An 11,957-nucleotide genomic window follows, 5' to 3' on the forward strand; every position below is an offset into this window, starting at 1 on the left:
TTTGATGACTACTATTTGTGTGTTGTCCCAAATTGATACATATGTATTAGTATGAGCTGCGCTTGGTTAATTATTTAGAATAACCGACAATATGAAGGTTACATGTTTGATTCTTATTTACATTATGATAAATGAATGAGAAAATAAAAGAGATAAATTAATAATTATTTAATGTATTAAATCTTATTCCTAGCATCATTTTCACCCCAAAATGAGCCAACGTACTACATTCATGGCTCGTACATCACTACTAGAGGCTAGTATATCTGATCAACTAGCCATAACTGTGTTTATGATGATAGTCATATATGTGACCGTTAATGTGGTCGGAAGTGTAATCGATGTATGTTCAGTACTTTCCGATCTCTTTTGAGTCACACACTTGTACCATATTTCTTGCATTCCCCCTTCCTTCTTTGTTCTCTTTCCCCATATAACGAACAAAGACCGAAGGAGCTGCTGCTAAAATCCACATGCTTCTTTCTCGTTTTTTTTTTTTGATTACGGCCTGCTTCTTTCTCTTTGTGGGGAGGGGAAGCTTATTAGCTAGCTTAGATATAGAGACAACTTCTGTGATGGACCGATGGGTACGTTGTTTGACTTTTGATGAAAATAATTTGCTGGCTTCCGATCTGAGTTGTGGAAGGTCAACGAGTCCTGTACCTAGCTCTGTTGCCGGGGGGTGGCGGTTGACTTGTCAGAGATCGATAACGACGTACTTTTCTGGCGGCATGCGGCTGCATTCGGGTCCCTTAGTCTTTTGGATTTCTAATGAAGCTTCATCATCCAGTTAATATCGATCACCGGCCACCTCTCTATCGATCTTTTTGTTGTGTTCGTGTTCAATCATTCATGTTTGCTGCTTACTCATAATCTTTGTCCTTTTGAGGGTTGACCCATGTGGGTTTTCTGTGCTAGGTAGCTTCTCTAGTATTCAGTGTAGTGTACGTAGTAACACAGCTTCATTTCCAAGGTACAGAAAAGTCAACCGGCAATCTACGTACATTATTTGGTTCGCAGATTTGAGTGTAGTGTACGTAGTAACCCAGATTCGCAAACCTTTGTGTGGGTTACCAACCAATCTCAGAAGAAGATTGATGAACAAAGAAAACCCAGATTTGCATAACCTTTGTTTGTGTTACCAACCAATCTCAGAAGAAGATTGATGAACAAATTTGGGTTTGCAAGTTTGAACAGATGCGATGAGGGGAGAAGACAAAGTTTAAACATATGAGATGAGGGGAGAAGACGATGACCAGTGAAATCTAATGGCTGTGAGCGGTTTGTCCCGTTTTGTCCCGCAACTGAGCAGCCCTGATAATAACCGTTTCCATTTTAGTAAAACAAAAGTCCTTTAAGGGCCAGAAGCCCGAAATCCTGTTACATAGCCTTAGAATGGGCCTCCACTATTAAGTAGCCCAGACGGCACTCAACCCATTACAATATTTAACATCACTTACCCTTACCCACCCCAAAACCCTAAGTCCTTCGTCCCCCATTTCTCAACTCCGCAGCCGCTTAGGGTTAGAGAGAGCACTAGAGAGCTTCAACAATGGTTTCTGGGTCAGGAATCTGCGCCAAGCGCGTGGTGGTTGACGCGCGTCACCACATGCTCGGTCGCTTGGCTTCCATCATCGCCAAGGAGCTCCTGAACGGCCAGAAGGTGGTCGTCGTTCGCTGCGAGGAGATCTGCATCTCCGGTGGACTTGTGAGACAAAAGATGAAGTACATGCGCTTCTTGCGTAAGCGCATGAACACCAAGCCCTCTCACGGCCCCATTCACTTCCGCGCCCCTGCTAAGATCCTCTGGCGCACCATCCGTGGGTACGTCGTCGTTTCACTCTCTGTCTCTCTGGTTTTTGTGGTTCTAGTTTAGCTAGGTTTTCCTGATCAGTCTTTCGGTCAAGTTTTTAGTGTAAAAGGATGTGTGTTTTTAATCGATATTAACCGGGAACCTATTGTTGATGCTTATATGGATTGATTTGGCTGTTAGGTCATGTTTGGAACGAAATGTGAGTTGTTTTGTTTTTGTAGGATGATTCCACACAAGACCAAGCGTGGAGCTGCCGCTCTTGCCCGTCTGAAGGCCTATGAGGGAATTCCACCACCTTATGACAAGATTAAGAGGATGGTTATTCCTGATGCTCTCAAGTGAGATTCTTCACTTTTTTTTTGGAGTTGATGGTTTTCATTTAATGTTTGTGCTTGTTCTGTTTTCTGTTGGTTAATGGTTTATTGGTTTTGTGCTGTGAAAATTAACAGGGTCTTGAGGCTACAAGCAGGACACAAATACTGTTTGTTGGGCAAGCTTTCCTCAGAGGTTGGATGGAACCACTACGACACTATCAGGGTAAGAATTGTTGCAGCTGCTTTAGTCTTTAGTATATCTAATTTATGTTCATTATCTCTTGAAATTATGTCAGTGTAATGGTCTTTTTTGTTGAGTCATGTTTTTCAATTTGTTTGACATTGCATTTATGAATTGTTGTGTAATGCTTGTGTTATTATGTGCATAATTCTTCCTAAATTTATTATCACGAGGTTTCTTATGTTGATGCTTTATACATACTCTCATAATGCTTCAATCTGCTTGTGGAGTGGTAACCTACTGTGAATGCTTTATCTACCATACTTTGTCCCTTTTTGTAGTTCATCTGCATAAATACTTGGACATTTTTTGAATAAAAGAATCTTGATGTATTTGTTGCTCTTAAATGCCCAATGATGATAACACTACAGACCAAATTTTTGTTTTGAAAATTACTGGTGTCCTTAGTTAACTTCTATCCTTCTGCTTTATTGCCTTCTCGTGTTTTCGTGATCCCTATTTTTTTAAAACCTTTCTCTTGCATGTTATGCTCTATAATTCAGTAGCTGAATCCTATGTTCCTATTTGCAAACATCCACTAAAACTCCACTTCTTCCACTTCTCTTTTTTGTGGGAATAATATCGAATGAGGAAGTATGTTATGGTATGTAAGGAGTTATTTAGTGTGATCTCATGGATGCCGTAGCTTAGTCGAAATAGCCATTTATTGTTTCTTGGATTATATTGATAAATTGATGTTTCATTGTTTAGTTGCCTGTGTCATGTTTTCAGTAGTTTCTTGTGCTCACTGATGTTGTATGTGCAGGAGCTTGAGAAGAAGAGGAAGGAAAGGTCTCAGATTGCATATGAGAGGAAGAAACAGCTTAACAAACTGAGAGTCAAAGCAGAGAAGGTTGCTGAGGAGAAACTTGGTCCTCATCTAGAGATAATTGCTCCTATCAAGTACTGAGCAGTAAACATCTTGCTTTAAGATGAAAATGTTGTGAACTGAGTGGAGGTTGTTTTCCTAATGATACTTCATTTTTGTGTTTGATGGTTAAAGATGGTCGTAATTTTGTATGCCAACCTTATTTATAAATTAGCGGAGTTGTTTTCCAATTCAATTGGATTTTCATTCTAGATTTTCCTTAATGTTGTGACCCCATTTTAAACACCATCTTGGTATGCTATAGAATGCGGCTTTGTTGATATCCTACCGGTCATTTGTAGTGTTATGTTATGCAAATCCTCTGTCCTGATGCACATGGGTCGAATTTTATAGCGCTTGTTTTTGTTTATCGTTGGACATGCTTATCTTTCCACTTCCTTTCAGTCTATTTGGTTCTTTATTTGTGATCTAGTGTTTATTGAGTTTAAAAAGTAATTCATTCATCGTTCGGTGTACTTCTTTCGGGTTGTCTCTCACTTTGCAGTTTGGACCATTTAAACTTGCTTTGATCGGGTTTTTTTTGCACACGAGCAGTTAAATTTGTTGCTATTATTTGTCTAATGGAAGATGCTAAATATCATGTATGCAAGTTAGATATTACACCATTTTTATCTCCTTAGATATGAAGCCATTTTATGGAATTTGGGTACAAACTCATCTTAGAGAGGGTATAACAAATCTTTTTTGTCTACGCTTCTGCAACTTCAAAAAAATGAAATATTTTAATCCAGTAAGAGAGGTTTGAGAATAGAGTAGAGAGAATTGTGAAAAAAGTTGTCTTATTCATTAATATGAGCATTTTATATAGGAAATTACAAAGTACCTATATGGTAATGATAAAGAATACATAGTTATATTCTAACTACATATCCTGATGACATAAGACGAAGATACACATAAAATATCCTAGAACAATGCGGAATATCTTAGAACACTCCTGGTGTCGCACGTCGCTATGTCGGTGGTGATGATATGTCGCCTTGTCAAGGAACAAAAATCCCTGTGGGAGAAAACTAAATTTTGATCGTAGGAGAAAAAGAGTGCTACGCACCAATCTACTTCATTGAGAACTTTAATCATATGATGCTCCCCCTGATATGAACATTATTTAGAGAGACTTAATAGCCGACGCATGTCTATACTCTTCACATGTTTCTCAAAAGTATGTAGACTTAGGTAGAGACTTAGTAAATAAGTCTGCCGCGTTTCTTTCAGTCTTTACTTGGTTCACTTGAATGTTAAGAAACGCCTGTTGCTGTTGGTTGTAGAAGAACTTAGATGAAATATGCTTTGTTTTATCACCTTTGATATAACCTAACTTCATTTGCTCAATACAAGCTGCATTATCTTCATAAATGCATGTAGGTTTATCAGTTGTAGACTATGTTGCACGGACACTCCACGGCAAAATACATGTCCAACACGCCATGTGGCGTGTCAGAAAATATTGACTTTTTCGACACGTTGACCGACTCGCTAAATTATCTCCGACACACCACATCATCATTTATCAATTTTTTTAATTGAAAAAAAAAGAGAGAAAAGGAACCAAAACCTAAATAAAGCTATTATCCACTTTTGAAAACAAGCTACTGCCAAGTTTTGTTAACAACCTACTGCAAATTTGATTTTCTTTAATGTTATGTTTTAAGTTAAAGGTCTGCTACTTTTAATATTGTTAATTATGCACTTCTATCATTTGCATTTGACTCTCTTTAATGTTATTTCTTATGGTTATGCAATGAATTAAATTTAGAATATTATTTTGATAATGTAATGAACTTATTTTATATTTTAGTATATTTTTATTTATTAAAAATAATAAATATATAATTTTATTTGCCGTGTCGCCGTGTCCGTGTCCGTGTAACATAGGTTGTAGAACTTAATCCATTAGTTCCTCTAATGTGGGTAAGGATTGATCTCAACCAAACACATACTCGAATAGCTTCATGTAGAGCAATAATCTTTGCATGATTTGAGGATTTCGCCACTAAAGTCTTCTTTGTAGATCTCCAAGATATCGTTGTATTCCCAATGATGAACATAAAACCAGTTTGAGAAAGTCTTTCATGTGGATTAGATAAATATCCGGCATCGGCGAAACCTACCAACATATTGTTGGGTGTTTCGGCATAGGATGAGGCGGCGGTGGCGTGCACGGCGTCGGACCTATGTCCGGCAGTCATGCTGGTGGCATTCATGATGGCGGTTTGGCCCCTCCGTGGGTCGGTGCCGTGATTTCCAGGAGCCGTAGAACCATCTTCAGTCCTTCTTGAATCAGTGTAGGGAAAGAACAATCCCAAGTCAATGGTACCTTTAAGATATCGAAAGATGTTCTTGGCTCCGGTCCAATGACGTTGGGTTGGCGCTGAGCTAAATCTAGCTAACAAGTTGACTGAGAATGCAATGTCTGGTCGAATGCATTGAGTTAAGTACAATAATGCACTTATTGTACTAAGGTATGGGATCTCTGCGCCCAAGACCACTTCGTCCTCTTCTTTCGGACGAAATATATCTTTCTTTGTATCTAGACTTCGACCAATCATGGAAGTGCTAACAAGATGCATTGAATTGCCTGAGCATCTTTTGGACATATGTAGACTGGTAGATGAGAATTCCACAAGATCGGTGCTCTAGTTCAAGACCTAAGCAAAATCGAGTCTTCCCAAGATCTTTCATCTTAAACTCGAATTTCAAATAAGCCGCGGTCTCTTTGATTTTGTCAAGGGTATCGAAAATGTTCATGTCATCTACATAAACAGTTATGATTGCAAATCCTGAACTTGTCTTCTTTATGAACATGCACGGGCATAGTTCATCGTTTTTATATCCCTTCCTAATCAAGTAATCACTTAGACGAGTATACCACATTTGTTCGGATTGCTTTAATGCGTAAAGTGAGCATTGCAACCTTATAGCATACGCACTCTGTGGTTTAGAGTCACTTGATTGAGGTAATGTAATGCCATTAGGCACTTTCATATATATCTCTCTGAATCTAGATCCCCATAGAGATATGCAGTAACCACAACCATGAGCTGCATGTCAATTTTTTCGGACACTACCAAATTGACTAAGTAGCGGAAATTTATGACGTCCATGACTGAAGAGTAAGTCTTTTCGTAATCAATCTCAGGGCGTTGTGAGAAACCTTACGCCATAAGGCGGGCCTTATTCTTCTCATTACGCTTTCTAACAAAGACTCATTTATGTCCTATAGGCTTTACACTCGGCAGAGCGAGCTAACACTTCTGGGCCGAATACCTGTCTCTTTGCTAGAGAATCTAATTCTGCCTGGGTTGCATCTTTCCATTTAAGCCAATCTGCTCTGCGTTGACATTCTGCAACAGAGTGTGGTTCGATGTCGTCGTGCTTAATGATTTCGTGAGCCATAGAATAAGCAAATACATCATCAACGTGTGTTGATGACCGGTTCATCAATTCAGAAGTGTTATCATAACACATGGAGATCTTTATATTCTTTGATATTGACATTGATCTTGAGGCGTCCCCATGGATTCTAACATCAATTCATGGACATATATTACTGTAATCAGAGATGATCTCGTGAGAATGATTCTCAATATCGATGATCAAAAGATTGAGTTGTGCCTTGTTGGTTTGTTTCTTTCTCAAACACGTGTCAACCGAACCAAGTGGCCTCCCTTTTTTCCTCTGGGGAGCCACAGCCTCCATCCCCCCAACGCGGGAGGCGTCGTCGATGGCGGCAGTCCTGTGCCCGTGGATGGCCATGCCCTTCTTAGGGACTTCGAGCAGCGCAGGTATATTTACCGTTGGTATATCTGATCTTGTCACTTTTGCAATCTCAGAGAAAGAGTCAGACATCGTATCTACTACTATCTAAAGTTCGAGAATATGTTTCACTTCACTTTCAGTTTGTCAGGTACGAGGATCATAATGAGACAGAGTGGGGAAAAACCATGACAATTTATGTCGTTCCACATGAACACTTTTATTCGTATCAAAGAAAAATAAATAAATGTGTTGAAATTAAAATAAGACGACGAAATATAGTTATTTCGACAACTAAGTCCCAAAATTTGAAAATGGTAGAAATATTTTTGGTTCACTTAGATGATGAAAGTTTATGGCTTTGTCACCTAACTTCTTAATATTTGGCGGGTCAAAATTTCGCCAATTTTTTTAGCCAAATTTTGTGTTTTACTTGAGTGACGAAATAGTCACATTCATGGGCTGAGTTTCTTTTAGTAAACCTAAATCTCTTTGCTCCGAAGTCCTATTAACTCTGAAATCCCTAAATCGTATCGATTCCAAGCTGTCGCCTCCCATATCGACGTCGCGTCCTTGCTCCATTGATCCCAATTGGCCTCTCCAGCGCCCACATCGCCATCTTTTACCGCGACTACAAGCTCTATCCACATCCACTATGTTGCCGACTAGTGGGAAGAGCAAGAGACAGGAGGAACAATCTCAGCGACTGATGCAGGAGGTAGCCTAGCAATATCGACGTCCCACAGAGGTCCCCTCGCGGCCCATGACGCCTCTGTCAAGTTCGGCACCTCCTCTCCCTCCACCACTGCTGACGAACCTTCCCCAGCATCAGGTCATTGACTGGCCAATCATTTGCTAAGATCATCTTTCGGCACAAACCGCGTCCTGAAGGAGGTAATTTTCCTCACCCATACTCATCTGCCTCTTAACCTTTTGATTTTCTAATTAGGCATAGTAAATTTTGGATCTTGGTTTCTGGGTTTTGTGTAGTGAAGGTGTCTCATCGAGGTTGTGAGCTTGAAAAGTTTTGAGCTTTAGCATTTAGGGTGATGAGCAGGTTCAATGTGAAACTATTTTAACTCTGTGTGTTATTACTGACCCTCTTCTTGCGATAATATGAATGATTCTGTGTTGCTGCTATGGTTTGTCTCATCTAGGTCTTTCTTCTTCTTTTTTGTTTCCCGCAGCACCTCCCCCTAAAACCAAGACAGGGGTGGTGAAAGGCTTAAAAGCGGAGGAGATAGTCAAGATGACTTGACAAAAGATTTAAAGTAACTTGAGACGATTTCTGCCACAGTCCGCAGAGTAAAAAGTTAAGCAGCATGTTGACACACGATGTCAGCCACATTATACATGACGAAATTTCCATGGTGGCTCCAACTTGGGATGAGACTAAAGATAATGAGCAGAAGAAGCTGCCCACTCAACTCTTCGTAAGGAATATTTCTGCTGTTCATGTGTTCACTCACTGCTTAGTTGCAGAATTATGAGATAAATAATGTTGTTCATTTTTTAACACATCTTTTATGAGTTTGATGTTGATGATAAACTCATGTGGAAGTGGCTGGAAGACAAGGCTAAAAATGTATACAAAAATTGAAAGTGTACTATAAATACAATTATGAAGGAAAACCCAAGGAAGATCCCAGAAGAGTTTGAACATAGGCTGGATGAGTGGAACTGGCTCTCGAACACTTTGAGTCTGAGGATTCATGGTATATTACTTACTTTATATAACTCTGTGTGTTGCTACTGAAAGTTTGTTGGGTGAAATTTTGTTGGTTTAATCAAAAGTTTTATATAATTGGGTTTTGGTATAAGTGTATGTAAAAAGAAAATTTGGTACAAGCAGGCACGGAACCAAGGTGTGCTAGGGCATGCTGTAGCACACCCCAACTTTCTAATAGAATTTTTTTTTAGTATATGTATGTATTATCACCAACACCTCTCAAAATGATTAGTTTCTCCTTATTGTATTCATTTTCATTTTGTTTACTTATACTGTATGTGTATTTGGCTATTGCTAGTTGGTGCCTTGTTTTGCCTTTGTTGTCCTGACCATTTGCTTTTCGCTTCGCCAGTTTCCTAGTTCTTTATTGTTTATATCTAATAGTTGTGTTTTATAAAGAAAAATCCAATGCCATATTTGAAATCGGTAAAAAAAAAATTTGATGCCAAGGACTCAATTGAAGATACTCTTTGGCTCTTGCATTTCTTTTTCTTATGCTGACCGACATATTTCTGAAACAAATTGTAGGAGGCTTTAGTTTCTTCTGAGTTCGTGATTAATTAGTATCACACCAGCAGTATGAATGTGATGGTCTAAACGAATTATGATGCCAAATTCTAGTTTATTCAAGTGCAAGATTATCAGTCATTTTCTTACTTTAGATGATATTTTCATACATGGTCTTGTTAGACATGTTTTTAAATAGTCTGTATATATGCAATTGAGATATTTCATCAAAACAGAGTATACTCTGTTAAACTTTTATGAATTTTTTTCTTTGTTGTACAAGGTAGATTAAGCCCACCGTAGTTCTAATTTCTGGTTCCGTCTCTGGGTACAAGTATACTACTTGCATTACTACTGTTCATTTGGTCAGTTTTGTGTTCGAGGTTTTTGATGAATAAGCTTGTAGTACCTAATTATTGAACAACAACATATGCAATATTAGAACAGCAACCAAAGTCTTAATATGATAAAATTACAGAGAAGATCGGCCGCAAACAAGAGTAACCGGGACAAGAAGACGTTGCACCACCACACCGGGTTGAGGTCTTTGAGCTACAATGCGAAGGAATTGAAGGACAAGGGTGAACACCCCTATTTCATTAAAAGTTACTCACAAGCGTATGACGCAGCTCACAACCTGAAAGCGGCTGAAAATGAAGTAAGTGGTTTAGGTAAACATTGAGGGTGCTAAACATTGTTGCTTCATAAGGACATTCATATATATCCTTGTTAATAATGTTCATACACTCATGAATCATTATCGATATATGCAGAAATAATATTTTAATTATAGAATATTTAATATCTGGGTCCTAATTCATATAACATAGGATAGAATATTGTATCACATTACTTCCTGTCTTTGCATTTTTCTTGGTCTTTTTGCTGGAAGCCAACTTATACTAGATGGGTTAATAATGCTAGATGAGAGCCTATGATTAATGACTTTTAGCAATTCTATATATTATTACCCTCAAAACTCTATTCTCCATATTAATTGTTTTTGTAAAACATATACTTCTTTTCTTAGGCTAAATTGATGGAGAAGGTGGATGAGATCCGTGACAATGTGAGGAAGGAAAACCCTGGCATTCAGGAAGAAGATATTGATCTTTATTTTGACCAACAAACTTAGGCGATCGTGTTTGAAAAAGCATTCGGACATAGAAACATGAACGAGATCCGGGGTATGGGACTAGCAGGCAGTATAGTTTGAGCCAAGGGCCGGATAGGAGCCGCACTTCACGTTCCCAGCAAGCTGCACTTGTTGTGGAGGAAGCCCGAAAGGCCAATGAGGAAGCTCGAAAGGCCAACCGACAGTCCCACCCTAGGAGCAACCAAATGATGATGATCATGATGATGGAGGTAATGATTCAATTAACATTGCTTCATAGTCTCTTTCTAAAAAACTGTATGAACAAGTTAAGTTACTAGTTTATTTTCTAATATATATTTTGTATGAACAAGTCTATATTTTCAAATACTTGAGTTTGTATGAACTTGATTATGAATATATATTTTTGCTAGTGACCAGGTGGTTTGGCCAATAGCAGGTGAAGAAATATTGAGTCATTTTGTATTTTTAATATATTTATGTTAATATTATATTTGATATTAATATTTGAAATTATTAAATTTATTAAAAATAAATAGCACTAAGGTGACAAAAGTTAACATTTCATGGCCTTAGTCGGATGAACGAATAGTCAGAAAACTGAGAGGTTTTGTCACCTAAGTCTAACATGACGAAATATGTTTCGTAGTGTTAGTGTTTTGGTGATGATGCATTTCATCACCTTAGCTGGTAAAACTACGTCACAATAGATCCTAGACCACGAAATATGTTTCGTTACGTTAGTACTTTGGCGACGAAACATTTCGTCACCTTAGGACGTCAGTTGTCATCACCTAACGCACGGTGCGACGGAACAGTTTTCGTCACCTAAGTACTCTAACCACCGACCTTAGGTGACGAAACTTTCGTCGTCTCAGTGCTTACATGACGACAAAAGCTCTTAGGCGACAAAATATTTTCGTCACATAAGTATCTTTTTCTAGTAGTATATATGTCTTCTCATTTTGTGTTTGTAATAAAATTATTTGCTTTCGGATTGATCTTCCAAATTGTTAGTGAGTATTGTTTCTTATATTATTTGATCACTACTAATTCTGTCCTCCCAAACTGATACATATATATTAGTTTGCGGTCTGTTGATTATTTAAAATGGAAAATGTTTCTAGGCCTTATTAAGGCCTAGGATTTATGGCCTTAATTCTAGGTGGCATGCCAAATCACCTATCCACATCATCAAATAAAAAAATCATGCTATGTCATTTTTAGATAAAAATACAATTTTATCCTTTCATATCCAATGTCTATAGATTATTTTGTTTTTATTCTATAAATTAAAATATGTTTTTGAAGTCATGTTTTTTATTACTCGTGCTTAAATTTAAAATGTGAAATATATATATATATATAATTATACTCAGTTCGAAAATATGACTCATTTGAATATATATATATATACATATACAGGGCTTCTTGGCTACAAATGTCTGCACTAATGGTTTTGGTGCAGATTTTCATTTTTGCACCATTTTTCGATCGAATTTCCTCATCTCCACCGTCTAGTATCTAGATAATATTGTGTAGATCATCTCTGCAAAATTTCAGCCAATTTGGTAATCGTTAAGGCCCTCAAACT

General features: G+C 37.9%; 1 protein-coding gene across 1 annotated transcript; it reads left to right on the forward strand.

Moving 5' to 3' along the window:
- The first annotated feature begins 1,490 nt into the window (after nucleotides 1-1,490).
- Nucleotides 1,491-3,515, forward strand: LOC101309581 (60S ribosomal protein L13a-4-like). Its single transcript, XM_004288034.1, has 4 exons — nucleotides 1,491-1,824; nucleotides 2,035-2,151; nucleotides 2,263-2,350; nucleotides 3,135-3,515. The coding sequence occupies exons 1-4, from the start codon at nucleotides 1,553-1,555 to the stop codon at nucleotides 3,276-3,278; spliced, it is 621 nt and encodes a 206-aa protein (XP_004288082.1). The 5' UTR covers nucleotides 1,491-1,552; the 3' UTR covers nucleotides 3,279-3,515.
- Nucleotides 3,516-11,957: the final 8,442 nt, after the last annotated feature.

Source organism: Fragaria vesca, linkage group LG1 (assembly GCF_000184155.1).
Source record: "Fragaria vesca subsp. vesca linkage group LG1, FraVesHawaii_1.0, whole genome shotgun sequence".
NCBI lineage: Eukaryota > Viridiplantae > Streptophyta > Magnoliopsida > Rosales > Rosaceae > Fragaria > Fragaria vesca.